The 13,275-nt window shown below is 64.0% G+C and overlaps 2 protein-coding genes across 2 annotated transcripts; both read left to right on the forward strand.

Annotated features, from left to right (window-relative positions):
* Positions 1–518: 518 nt before the first annotated feature.
* Positions 519–12,084, forward strand: ABB37_09334 (hypothetical protein; the record flags this gene model as incomplete). The annotated part of the gene is made up of 1 exon (XM_015808742.1): positions 519–12,084. Exon 1 carries the CDS (start codon positions 775–777, stop codon positions 12,082–12,084), a length of 11,310 nt encoding a protein of 3,769 aa, XP_015652793.1. The 5' UTR covers positions 519–774.
* A 423-nt stretch (positions 12,085–12,507) lies between these two features.
* Positions 12,508–13,064, forward strand: ABB37_09335 (putative mitochondrial hypothetical protein; the record flags this gene model as incomplete). The annotated part of the gene is made up of 1 exon (XM_015808743.1): positions 12,508–13,064. The coding sequence occupies exon 1, from the start codon at positions 12,741–12,743 to the stop codon at positions 13,062–13,064; it is 324 nt and encodes a 107-aa protein (XP_015652794.1). The 5' UTR covers positions 12,508–12,740.
* Between the last annotated feature and the right edge of the window lie 211 nt (positions 13,065–13,275).

The raw sequence follows: 13,275 nt of genomic DNA on the forward strand, positions 1-13,275 counted from the left end.
AAGCTCACCAGAGAGGAAAGGAAATGACGAAGAGGCTACGACGGAGAGCAACAACTGCGGCTGTTTCACGTTTTTTGATCCTGCGTAGATCAACGGGCTTTGCGTTCGCCTTCTTTGTTGCTGCTGAGCCACACACTACTACTACTACTACTACTACTACTACTACTACTACTAGTAATGACCGAAAATAGTTTTCGTGGCACTCTCTTCCTCTCCTCTTTTTCTTTTAAACCAAGCACGCATCTATCTCATTAACTCTGTCTCGCTCACAGTAGTCAAAAGGAAGCAAACAACGAAGAAACTGCGTTCCAGCAGTGCTCCGCTTTCGTGCACGTTTCTCTGCCTGAAACACTCAATTCAACACCTCAGCGCTTACGCACGTTGCTGAGGCACACAGAAGAAACCTCTCAAGTCTCTTCTGCCTAGAACAATTCGTGTTCTGATCAACAATACTGATATATATATGTATATATCTTACTTGCGACTCCCCCTCTCTTTTCCCTTCACCAACACACTACAGGATCCACACGTAACACGTCAGGAAGTACTGTGGACAAGCCGTTGCAGTCAAGAAAGGCTCGAACTTAACGTGTGTGTTTTTTTTTTTGTTGACTACACGAGCCAGCGTAAGAGAGTTGTCTCAGCACTTTGGACGTCGGCGTTTGCTTTTCACGCTCTTTTCGATCGCCGCTCATTTTTATTGCTACTCTTGTTTTATTTTTTGTCTTCTCTGTTACTTGAAAGTTGCCTTATCGAAGCATAACGGCGTCCTCGATGCTACCCGCAGCGCCTTGTGTTTTGCACTCCTCCGCCCGCGCGCTGTTTGCGCAGGAGTGCACGCATGACACCCACTACCTCACGCACAGGGGCGACCTGTACACGGCGCTCGTTACAGGAGGCAATCGTTTGCTCATGCTCAAGAATGGCAGCGTCGTAGCGCAGAGCGGAGAGCTGTTCGATCTTGCAGTGCCTTATCAAAAAAACGGCGGCGCAGACAACACCGGTTCTAAGACGAACGCACCCCGTGCCGTAGACAGTACAGCGACTTCTGCCCCTGCGTGGATAGCGCCGTGCGTGTACGCCGTCAGCATTTGCCGCTTCACGGACGATGTGCTACGCATCGCCGTCGCGACCACCGCAGGGATCTTTGTTTTTGAATTCGACGACGCCGGGGTGCTGTGGCAGGACACACGGCCGTCGTCCTTCTGGCGCACAACCGACCGTGACGGCGAGGACGGCCCATCTGGATCTGGCTCGCTGGCAGTGCCGGCCAGCAATGCGTTGCATTCCTCCGCTGCACCGCCGCCACTGGGGCTGCGCAGTACTGCCACCTCCACTGCCGGTAGTTCGTCTCCTCTTGCCGCCAACTCCTCTAGAGCCGATGCGCATCCGGAGAGGCATTCTGGTATGGCGGGCCGCCTGCGTTGGCGACGCGTGGCTTTCAGCCTCGATTCTTCTTCACAGCGACGTTCCACGGCGGAGAACACCGCAGCCCGCGCCAACGGTGCGGCGTCGCCTCTCTATGGTCGGTCTACCCCTTCCGTCTTGTCGTCGCACACCACTGGAGCGACAGGTACCACCGTTAACGGTGCGGAGGACAAGCCTATCTTCGTTGCGCCTGTCCGCGTTGCAGCCCCCGCACGGCCCTCCGCCGTACACGCGATGGATTTCATTAGCGAGGCGGCGCTGTGTGTCGTGCTGGAGACGGAGACCGTTTTAGTGATGCTGGGGAACAGCAGTGCGACGGCTGCGCCGAGCGGTCTGTACGGGGCAGGGGGTGTGACGGCCGCCACCCTGCGCGTGCCGGACCGCGTCGTCTGGCGCTCACTGGGTGCGTACCGCAGCCTTGCGGTGTGCCATGTGAATCACCACGTTGCACTCGCCCTCGGTCACTCTTCCATGGTCGTCTTCCCCTCTCGTGCTCTCACGATGGATGGAATGAACAGCAGTACCGGTCTAGCCGGCGACGATGACGGCGGGCGGGCCAGCGCCACCTTCTCCACCGCCACCTCCTCTTTCTTCGCGACCAATCCAGCCTCTGGTGAGAGTTCCGCCAAGTACTTGCCGACCACCATCGCGAGCGCCATGCGCGGCGTGCTTGGTGACAGCCACAGCTCCAGCATCGTTCCGACCCCCGCCTTCTCTCCTACGAGCCACCCCATGTCCGTGCCTGCGCTCCCGGGGGGAGCCCTTTCCCAGCTCCTTCCTCCTCTCGCATCTCCGGACGGCAAGGCCAGCGCCGAGGCAGCGCGGCAGCCGTGCATTACACTCGCCAAGCAGGGACTCACCGCCTCCGTCGGCATTTACCACATCACCGACCTCCGCTGGCACCGCGTGTCGTCGCACACGCTACTGTGCGTCACCTGCTCCCACCCACGCGGGGAGTCGTCGTACATGATGCTCTACACCGTGCAGTCGCTCTGCACGACGCGGCGCTACACGAATGTGATGGAGGAGCACGCCGATGGCGGGTGGGGCCTCTGCCGCGGCGGCTACGACGGCGACGGCGTAATGACTGCGACTGCGACCGGCAACACTGCCGGGGCTAGTCGAAGAGCATCGGAGAATCTCGTGCAGCTCGTACCGGCGGGTGTGATTGCCTTGACATACACGTCCACTGCTCCTTCCGCCGGTCCCACTCCGCGCGCCGGCGACGCTGCCGCCACAATGATGAGGACGGCGAAGGCGGCCGCCACAACACCGGAGCAGTTCGCGCTGTCCGGCAGTGCCACCGCGGCGGCCACCTGGGGCGCAGCACAGCCGCCGTCCGTCGCGGAGATACACACGAGCCTCGTGCCAAACCTCTCCCGCTCCGTCGAGGCAAACTCGATGAGCAGTCGAATGGAGTTTCTGCACGTGGAGGAGGACGGCACCGTGCGCACCTCGAGCTACTCCTTCGGCCGACAGAAGCACGCGAGTTTCGCAAAGCAGCGGGCGATGGGGATGGCCTGCACGGAGCTCCTGCAGCCGCTGCTGCACTTTTACGGCGCGCTGGCTTGTGTGACGGTGCTGCCGACGTGGCGGACACGACCGATCGAGCTAGGGCACCACACCGGCAAGCAGCCGCAGGCGGTGGAGGTGCTGCTGAACGCGTCGCGTCGCTACCGCCTTGTTCTTCGCTTCGCAAATGGCGTGGTGCTGTCCGCTATGGCTGACCTGTCGGCAGCGGTGTACCGCGTTGAGTGCTATCTAGCCCTGGGACGTGCCTCGCTGCTCTCTCTCCGACCCATCTCCCCGATGCCAGAGCTGAACACCGAGGACGCTGCGGACGGGGAGGTGACTCAGACGGCCATCGGCACGACAACGGTGTTGCTGGTTGGTACGCTCGCTTTTCCGGCCCCGAGTTCGCCTCCTGTGGGGGCGCCGAAGCGGGTGCGCACAGCGTCGTTGTCGTTGAACACGGTAGGTGGGGCGGATCGACAGCGGCACGCAAGGTCGTCGGAGACTTCTCGCGCGTCTTCCGCCTCCTCGGCCACGTCAGCCTCGCGCTCCCGCTCGACAAGCCCAGCCGACGCAGCCGCCGCCGTACATCCTCTACCAACTCTTTTTCCACCTTCGTGGAGGACAACCGCCATGGCTGACTCCGTCGTCACAACTCCCGCACGCAGGGTGTGGGGCGTGGCGCTACTGCAGGTGGAGCCGTCCGGCTTGCAGGCTCGTGTGCTGACAATCGCTCCGCTGACTGCGGTGAAGGTGGCCGGTGTGACGGATGTGGAGGTTGCGGTGCCGCCGGGGACAGCAGAAACAGCCAGAGCGCAGAAGTGCGACGCTGCTGCGCCATCCATGGCAGCCACCGACAAGGCGGGGCAAACCACCCCTGCAGCCGATGGCACCGCCGCGGTTGGCGAGATGGATGTTGCGCATTTTATGGCGGCCAAGTGCCCAGAGAAACTCAAGTTTATTCCTGCGCTGCTGAAGGCCACACAGCAGGACGCGGGGAAACTGTTAGCGCAGCTCATCGCCAAGTACGGACCGCTGGAGACGTCCCCGGATGCGGTGCGCGGCAGCACGGAAACGAAACCGCTGGAAAGCAACGCGGAAGCAGCGTCGTCGGCTCCCCCCACGGCACCAACCAACGGCGCAGCGCCTGCCCTTCCCATCCACTTCTCCAGTCCCTCAGTGATCCGCAGCGGGTGCGTGACGGAGGATGGCGAGGTGGTGCTTCTCCTTACGTCTCCGAGCGATCAGGCAGGCCTCGGTGCGGATGGGAAAACGAGCTGCGCAGCTCCGGCCGCCATCGTGCGGGTCCGGGCGCCCTGTCTGGAGCCTTTTGCACCGGTGCAGAGGCTCGTAGCGGCCGGCAGCGCACAGGTACCGTTTGTGCCGATCTCGGCGACGTACATTGCTCTCCCTGCGGTGCTGCAGCAGCGTTGGTGGCCGCCAAGCTCGACGGCGACTTCTTCGCCGCCGCTGTGTGCGTCGGCGGAGGCCCGAGACGTCTGCACCGCCTACCGCCTGTGCTGTCGCATCTCCGCTCGACTACAGGCAGCGACGACGGTGCAGTGCGACCTGGTGGGCAGAGACGCCGCCACTCCCGACCCGTACGTGCGTGTGCGCAGCCCGCTCGCGCCGGAGGGGAAAGGAGGGGCGAGTCTGACGGCGCTGCGCTACCTTCCCTTTCCAGAGGACGTGAGGGCGGCCACCGCAGCCGCAGGACACGCGTCATGGGCAGCGGCGTCGATGCGGATTGAGGAAGTAAAGGGGGCGTTGCTGGTGAACAACGATGTAGTGGTCGGGGTACTCTGTCACGGCAGGTCTCTTTCGGCTCACAACGGTGCCGCCGCCGCCCCACCACCCTCTTCCGCGAAGCCGTCGTCCCCGGCGGTGGATGGGTCGAGTACGCGCCCAACTGGTCTTCTTTATTTATACGGCTGCCCCGCTGTGCAGTCTTTGGATGCTGCTGCTGCTGCTGCTGCTTCTTCATCTTCTTCTGGTGCGGCGCAGGCAGGCAGCGAAACGACTCCTTTCAAGAAGAGCGTGTCAGAGCGTGCAACGGCCCTTCCGTCTGCGGCCTTCGTGTTAGAGGCCACCCTGGCAGGGGTGGAGGCGTTTTACCTTAGCACGAGTGGGGAGGTGGTGGTGCTGCGCAGGCGTGGCACTGCGGTGGCAATCGACGCAAAGCAGAGGAGTTCGACAACGAAATCGGCAGGTGCCGCAATGGACGGTGACGCTGCTTCCTCGCACGGCCTTCGGTTTGAGCGTTGGCTGCGTTGCTTTCCCGATAGCAGCAGTAGCAGCGACGGCGACAGCACACCACGCAAGGGCCCTCCCAATCCTGCCACGTCGTGTGCGACGGAGGCACTTAAAGAGGAGACTGGAAATGGTTACTCCTACCTGCTGGATCCGACCTGGTGCCCGTCGTGCAGCCCCACGACGCGCAGCATCACCGGCGAGCCGGCAGCTGTGACGGCTCTCACGATCATGGAGGTCGCCGGCGCATGGGAGGCGAACGCAGTGGGGTTGTCACAGGCAGCGAAACTCACCAGCGGTCGTGCCGCCACCCGACCAGTTCTCTACGCCATGTCAGACAACTCCTTTATTCGGCTTCGTCAGGTGCCGCTGCGCAGCAGTCGCAGCGATCTTGAGCGGCGGCCCATCGCTTCCACAAATGCCGGCAGTGGCAGTGGCAACGGAAACCCGGGCCGCTCCGCCGCCCTTTCCGGGATGCCGCAGTACCACCCAGACGCCATCATGCAGCTCATTGGCATGGCCCAATGGTCCGTCCTCGCGAAGGTCCTCACACTCGTTTTGAGCTCCGCGAAGGCGGCGCTGGCGGCGACGGCGGCCAATTCGACGACGAAGACGGAGTCGTTGCGATTTCTCTTCGCGCAGCCTCCTGACGAGCTCGCGCGGCGGCTGTGCACCTCGGCCGTCTCTCGCGGCTTCCATGGCCGGCCGCAGGTTGTGCAGTACGACGATGCGCTCCGTTGCGTAACGCCGCCTCGGCTCTCCGCGGCGGCGCTGCAAGACGACGTGGAGACCTCGCCTGCCGCAACAGCGGCCAGCAGCAAAGCAGCGTCCGCCGCCGCCGCTGCCCTCCGTTTGTACGACCTCACCGCCACCTGCGGCAACCTCTTCGCGGAGCTCACCAGCGTGCTTCCGCAGGTCACCCTCACCGGACTCACCAGCCAGGAGCAGCTGAATCTGCTGTGTATCCTGCAGGCGCTGCGTGACACCCTGCCCCTCAGCCGCAGCGTCGACGAGGCCGCCGCTCGCTACCTCTTCTTCACCCGTCTCATGAGCCTCGGACGCCGTTTGCGGCTGCCGAACATTGACACCGCGGCCGTCGGCGCCGCCGCTGCCGCTGCTGCCGCCATCCCCGGCGTGCCGATCAACTCGGTGCTCTACTTTGAGGTGGGCCGCACCGCCACCCGCACCGTGTCGACAGCGGCCTATCTGTGGGCTGCCATGTCAGACTCTCAATCGACGCTGGTGTCGCTTCTGTTTGATAAGACAACCGCCATGTACCTCGACGGCGGTGTTGGTGCGGTCGGCACGTCGGACCTCGGCCCAAGCGAGATTACCTGGGAGCAGGTGGAGCAGTCGGGTGCCGCCTTCTGGCTGCGCTCGGCGGCCGATCTGCGTGCCATGGCGGACCGCGTAGCGCGACATCAGTACCAGCGCACGAAGGACCTGACGGCGTGTGCGCTGCTGTACTGCGCTGCGCGCAAGGTCGGCACCCTGGCAGCGCTTGCGAAGGCGCAGAACAACACCCGCCTGCACGCCTTCTTCAGCCGCGACTTTGCGCACGATGCGCACCACCGCGCCGCCGCCTCTGCGAACGCGTACGCAGCGATTAGTAAGAACCTGCCGCAGTACGGCGCCGCCTTCTTCTTGCTCGCTGGCGATGTGCGGAGTGCGGTGCAGGTGGTGCTGCAGCGCTGCCGTGATCCTTTTCTCGCCTTGTTCGTTCTGCGAGCCGCGGGCGAGGTGTCAGAGGAGGTGCCAGGGCGAACAGTTGGGCCTCAGATGGGGGTGAACGTAAACGGTAGCAGCAGTAGTACGAGTCATACGAGTAACAGCAAGAGCGCTGCTCGGAGCACCGGTACGCCCGCCACGTCCACCGCAAGTGCAGGCCCAGCGGCCCAGCAGCAGCGCAACGAAGGGCAACCTGAGACGCTGCTGCAGTGGTACGTGCGGCAGCGCGCCGCCGAGGTCGACGCCTGTGGCCCGCTCGATATGTGGGAGACGGCGTGTTTGAGTTGGATGGACGTCACACCGCAGACTTCGCCGGCGGTGGCGGTGCAGCGACGCATTGCAGCACTGCAGCGCATCGCCGCCCACCCCACCGCCCACCCGGAGGCCCTCTGCGCCCTGCGGTACGCCCGTGACGGCGTGGCCGCGCTGGCCTACCGCGGCGCTCGCTTTTTGTCCCCCGCGAGGGAGGTGGTGTGCTTGCTGCGGCTTGGCCGCTACTGTCTGGCCCATCGATTAAACCTCAACGGCTACCTCCACTACCGCGACGCGGAGGGGCTGCTGTGCGGCCTGCGGGCAGCGGCGGCGCAACAGAAAGAGCTGACGGCTGGAGGTGAGATGGCAGGGGTGACGTTTGGGCAGGGCCTGCACAGCGGCAACGTGCGCCGTCCCCCGGCTCCAGCGAAGATAACCGCGGATATCAACACGGGCACGCTGACCTTCCGCGGGTTCGACGACAGCAGCGATGACGACGACAACCGTTTCGTCCACAAAGCGAGTGGCGGTGCTTCGAGTTCGACGCAGCGAGGAAAGCGAGACGCAGAGGATGAAGACGAGAACGCAGAGGTATTCGTGCTGAGCGACGAGGCGGTCGCAGCGGTGCAGGCGGAGATGCAGTACGCCTATCTTCGCACCGGGACGTTGCACGAGGCGAGCGGTGGTGCGCAGACAACTATGTCATCCTCGTTGTCCTCCTCCTCCTCCTCCTACGAGGACGTTCTCCGACGCATGTTGTTGTGCTTCACCTCTGCCTCCTCCTTCATGTCGACCTCCAGCGTCACCTTGGCGGATGGAGCGGCGGCAGCAGCGATGCACGCGGCGGCCACTACAACGACGTCGACGGTGCCGAGTGCGTCTTCCTCCGTTGGCAGCCCGCACCTGCCGTTTCAAGATTTGCTGACGCAGCTTCTACGTCGGCTCATCGCGGACTTGCCAGACGGGCCGCCCGCCGCGACGGAGGTAGCCGTCTCTTCTGTTTCTATTGTCGGCGCTGCCGGCGGTCAGGCGTCGTCGACGGCCGCAGCGGAAGAATCACCGCCGCCGCCAACCACATCCAACGCCACCGTCGACTCTCCTCTGCAGCGTGTGCCGACGTCGGCGCCTCTCACGGGTCCTGCAGGCGCAAGCCGAGCGGTGCTGAACGGCAGCATGCGTGAACCGATGAAGTGCGCGGCGGAGGGGTGGTACTCGCTCTGCATCCCACTTTTGCATCTGCTGCTGAGCAAGGTGGCCCTGCAGGAGGCGAACTACCTCGTCCTGCTGAGTCTGCAGCGCATCCCCGTCTCCACTGAGGGCGTCCTCGAGGCGGCGGAGCAGGCGGGGTTGCTGCGCGATGCCTTTGAACGCGCCACGCAGAGAGCCGCCGCCACCGCCCCTTCCTCTTCCGCATTCTCCGCACACGCCACAGAATCTGCAGCAGCCACAGCGCCGTCCCCGTGCACAGGGAGGCAGTCCCCGCTATACATGCCTCTCATCGCCTTCTTCATGTTGATGGGGCGCTACGTTGTGCGCCACTACAAGGAAGCCTGCGAGGCGGAGGAGGAGCGGCAGCGAGGCGGTGCCGTGCATGATGACCGCCGGGGTAAATGGAAGGCGAACTACACCGCGGATGGCAGCAAGGACGACACACAGAAGAGCAGCGGTGACGACGAGACGAGGGCCGGCGACGATCCGGTTCATCAGAACGTGTTTGAGGCTCTTATGGCAGTTGCCGCGGCGGCGGAGAAGTCCCAGTCACGGAGCGGACCCTCGTCTCCTGGGGTGCGCGACGGCCGTCGTCTACCAAGCAACCTTTTCAAAGGTGAAGACGGCGGCTCGAGTGCGATAGAGGGCGCGGATGACGAGGACCAGCTGCGCGACGGCGGCGGTGCGGCCATCACAGAAGCCGCGCACGTTGCTCTGCTGCTTTCCTGCTGTCAATCGCAGCTGCAGCTCCGCCTGATGGAGCACCTGCGGCACCTCGCACGGGCCGAGGTGCAGACGGAGGTTCACACCCCGACGACACAGCGCGCGCTGGACGCCGGTGTACTCTACCCAGAGCCCCTCTCGCCCGTCGGGAAGGCAATGCTGGTCCAGCGACGCATTCTGCTCTCGGCGATGCTGCTGGACGTGACGGCGCAGTGGGGTGCCCTCGCTGAGGAGACGGTGCCGCGACTTTACGCGGCGCTGCCCCGCTGCGCACCGGGGCCGCTGACGGACCCGAACGGTGTGTTTTTGGAGGTGCGCTTCGATGTGCTGCGCATGCGTGCCGTGTTGATGACGCTGCTGGCCAGTCCTCACGGCATGACAGAGGCGGCTGCCGTGGCGGCCACATCGGAAGGGGCGGCCGGGGACACGACGGACCCGGTAAGCGGCGAGCGGCCGGCGATGTTCTCCGATGCGCAGTCGAGCGGTACTTCTCCTCCTCCCCCTCCCAGTAGCAGCAACTGCGGCAATAATGACGACGGTGACCGGCAGCTCGCGTCCACCACGATGTGGTTGGCTGAGAACACGGTGATGTTGCTGGAGCTGTGCACGACACAGTTGGAGCTCCTGTGGACGCTGCCCTCGTTGGCTCTGACGCAGTGCCGGCAGCTGGCCGTCCCCACACGAGCGGCTCTGCGTCTTTTGCGCAAATCCACCGCATCACACAGCGCGGCGCGGAAGCTGCTGGAGAGCATGCTGCGGCCCGGCAGTGAGTTTTCTCCAGTTCTGGCGCAGCGCAGTCATACCGCGCCGCTGACAGCGGAGTCCTCCCCCGACTCTCCGCTGGCGCGGGCATCGACAACGTGGTTGGCGGAGACTCGTCATCCCTCGCCCGACCGTGCACGCCGCACGGACGACGAGACCGGCGAGGCGTACTGCCCTGCGCTGTCCTTCCTGCAGCTGGCGTGGATGCGGCGCCACCACACCCACGCCCTGCTCCGTTGGCTGCTGCTCGACGTTACGCTGGACATGGGCCGCGAAAGCGGGCAGCGCCCTTTGGTGACGGACCGGCTGATCCTGACCCAGCACCACCACGCTGTCACCGGGGTGCAGTTCGACCTCTCCAGCTGCGACAGCGTTGTCTGCACGACGGAGGCGGGTACGTCGGTCGGCCACGGCTTCCGCGAACTGCTCGCCGGCGACAACGAGGAGGCCTTGTGGAGTCAGTCGACGGAGCGCAACCTCGCCACGGCGGCCTTCACGCTGGGGCTCACGGCGCAGCAGGCACGCCTGCAACTCGCCGCGGCGCACCACGAAGACGCCCACACGCCGGAGGTCGTCGCGGCACTCGCGACGAAGGCGGTGCTGGAGAGTCGGCCACGGTGCGCCGTCGCCACCAACGCCATGCCATCTAGCCATCCTCACCTACCCTTCTTTCTCGCGCGGCACCGCGATGGACATCTGGACCTCTATCCTTTTGCCTCACAGGAGTGCATTGCCAACTTCTGCTGTGCGCTGCGCCATGGCCAGGGAAGCGCGGCCGGTGGCGACGGTGGTGGCGGCGGTTCCGCTGTTGCGGGGGGCGCACATGCGAACCTGAACCCCCGCTCGTGGGCCGCGTGGGGTGTGGGGACGTCCGGCGGCGCCGCACTGTCGGGGGTGTCTGCTGCTGGTGGCACTGCCGCACACGCGTCGCATTTGCCCGGTTCGATGCGGCGGATGGAGCGTCACGCCGTCACGCCCGTCGCCTTCTCGCCGAACGGGTACATCATCGCGACAGGGCTGTCGGACGGGTCGGTGGCCGGGTGGCGCTTCGCGGCTGCCGCGGTGGAGAACGCGCCTGCGTTCGTGTTTCCACAGCTATTCGCGCCGTACGGCATCCGTGGCTGTACCTTCTGCGGTGACCGCAGCTCGCTGCTGGCGGTGGTGGGGCTGGCGTGGGAACCGCACCCGCACCGGCGCGGGCGCGTGAACGGTGGGGCGCGGCCGGCAACCACGCCGGGGATCGCAACAACAACCGCCGCACGAGCCGCCGCCGCATCCCCGCAGCCTGGGACCTTCACAAGTTCCTTCACGATGTCCTCCGTCGTCTCCACCGCAGCGTCTGCAGGGCGTGCTACCGTGATGTCGTCTCTCGCCACGGCGGGGGAGTTGGTCGGCGAGGTTCAAATCCTCGACACCCTGCTCGAAGACAGGGCGGTGACCGCGCGCTGCGCCCTCCCATTTGTGCCGTCGTACGCCGTGTTCCTGACGCCGCTGCGGGCGGTGCTGATGGTGTCGACGGACGGGCTGATGGCCACCTTCTCGCTTCCCACTGGCCGCCTGGCGGTGATCGGGACGGACAGCCTGACGTCTGTGCTGACTTCCTTGCTGGGGCCTTCGTACGAGGGTGGGCCTGCTGCTGCTGCTGCGGCGGCGGGGGCCGCCACCGCCTCCACCGCAGGCAGAGTGGATGGCAATGCGGTGTGCGTCACGTGTGTGGCGAAGAGCGCGTACGACCCTCTCGTGGCGCTGGGGACGTCAAAGGGACTCGTGCTGCTGCTCCACCTGCGGCACATCAGCGCCGCGATGCGGGAGGCGGAGCGGCGAGTCAGCGAGGAGGGCGAGGACGTGTTTCTCTACTACCCACCGGCGGCCAGCAGCGGTGTGGGAAAGCGCGAAGCCAGCGCCATAGCCTCCACGCCGACGAGCGCGACGAGCCGTGCGGCGGCGGAAACGGCCCCGCCGGTGATGGGGACAGAGTTCATGCAGCGGCTGCTACCGGCATCGGTGCTGACGGAGGCGACGTGCATGCAGGTGGCCCCGCAGGTGCACAGCCGCAGCGCGGTGGAGGATGTCGTGTTCAGCCCGTCCATGCTGCTTGCGGCTCTGCGGGACGGCCGGGTGATGGCGTCTGCGGTCATCGCCCAGGCAACACGCACGCGCTTGACAGCGGGGCGGAGCGTGTCGGTCGATTTGCTCGAGGCTGCGAAGAACGGGGCGTAGGCGGCGACAACCTGCGTATGTGCGTGTGGTGCTTTACAGTATTCAATATTTGCTGTTCAACCCTTCCTTTTTAATCCGTGGTTGAACTCTTGTAGTCGCCTCCGTGGTGGTGCCGTCGACGATCATGAGCCCGAAGGACCCTAACACACCTGCTGATGGCAGGGTGATCCACCGACACGGCACGCCTGCGCGTAGTCGAGGTGGAGAGCGGCCACGCTGCGGTGGTGTATAAAGAAACAGAAGAGAATGAACACGCCTGATGCGAGCAGTCCTTGACGATGATACTTCACCTTTTTCCTGGTGTGTGTGTGTGTTTGTGTGCGGTCTCGTGCGCCAACCCGAACCGCTTTTTTTTTTTGCTTCGTACTTTCCCACTATCTTCCTCCGCCATCTTGTTTTCTCTCTGCTGACTTTCGCCGGTGTAGTTCACAGCTGGATCGCAGACGTTTCTCAATTGTTGCCGCCGTGGATGCACGCTCTCGTGTTCCGCCAGATCTGTAGGCACATACATACAAACACACTCGCCCTTTTTTTTTTCTTTCTCGCGTTATCCGACTAGCACAGGACTCGGGGAAAAGGAGCTGACGAGCTGCTGTACACACACGGCACTCCCTCACATCAATTAAGGAAGGGGAAAGACGAGATAGTACCGCAAGATGCTTCGTCGGTGCGTACCGTTGCTGATCGGGATGGAGGGGAATGTCTTCGTATCTGCCATAAAGGACAAGCAATACCTTGCCCACCGCCTGGCGCTGCTGGGGAAGCCCGATGAACACTTCAAGCCACGGCAGATGTCGGAGGAAGACATCAAGCGGTTTACGACCTCCCTCGGTTCCGCGGAGTCGCTCTTCAACAAGCAGGCGGGTGCGATCCCGACCAACGTAGTGGACGAGGAAACGGGCCGTGTGATCGGCAGCGCGCAGCCCGACCCTACCCGGTACGGTGATTGGGAGGTGAACGGCCGGTGCTACGATTTTTGAAGGCTCCGAAAGACGCGGCCACTGGACACCGCGGTGCTTCGCATTCACGTAGTGTGAGGCGCGCATGGGCGTTCAGGCGAGCAACGGGCTCTCTTTGTCACCCGAGAGAGCAATTTTTCTTTGTTGTTCCTCCGCTGACTCCTTCTCCGTTTCTCTTCTTCTCTTCTCCGTTCTTGTTTCCCTTATAGCACTTATACCCTCCTACGTACGT

This window comes from Leptomonas pyrrhocoris (assembly GCF_001293395.1).
Source record: "Leptomonas pyrrhocoris isolate H10 chromosome Unknown, whole genome shotgun sequence".
Taxonomy (NCBI): domain Eukaryota; phylum Euglenozoa; class Kinetoplastea; order Trypanosomatida; family Trypanosomatidae; genus Leptomonas; species Leptomonas pyrrhocoris.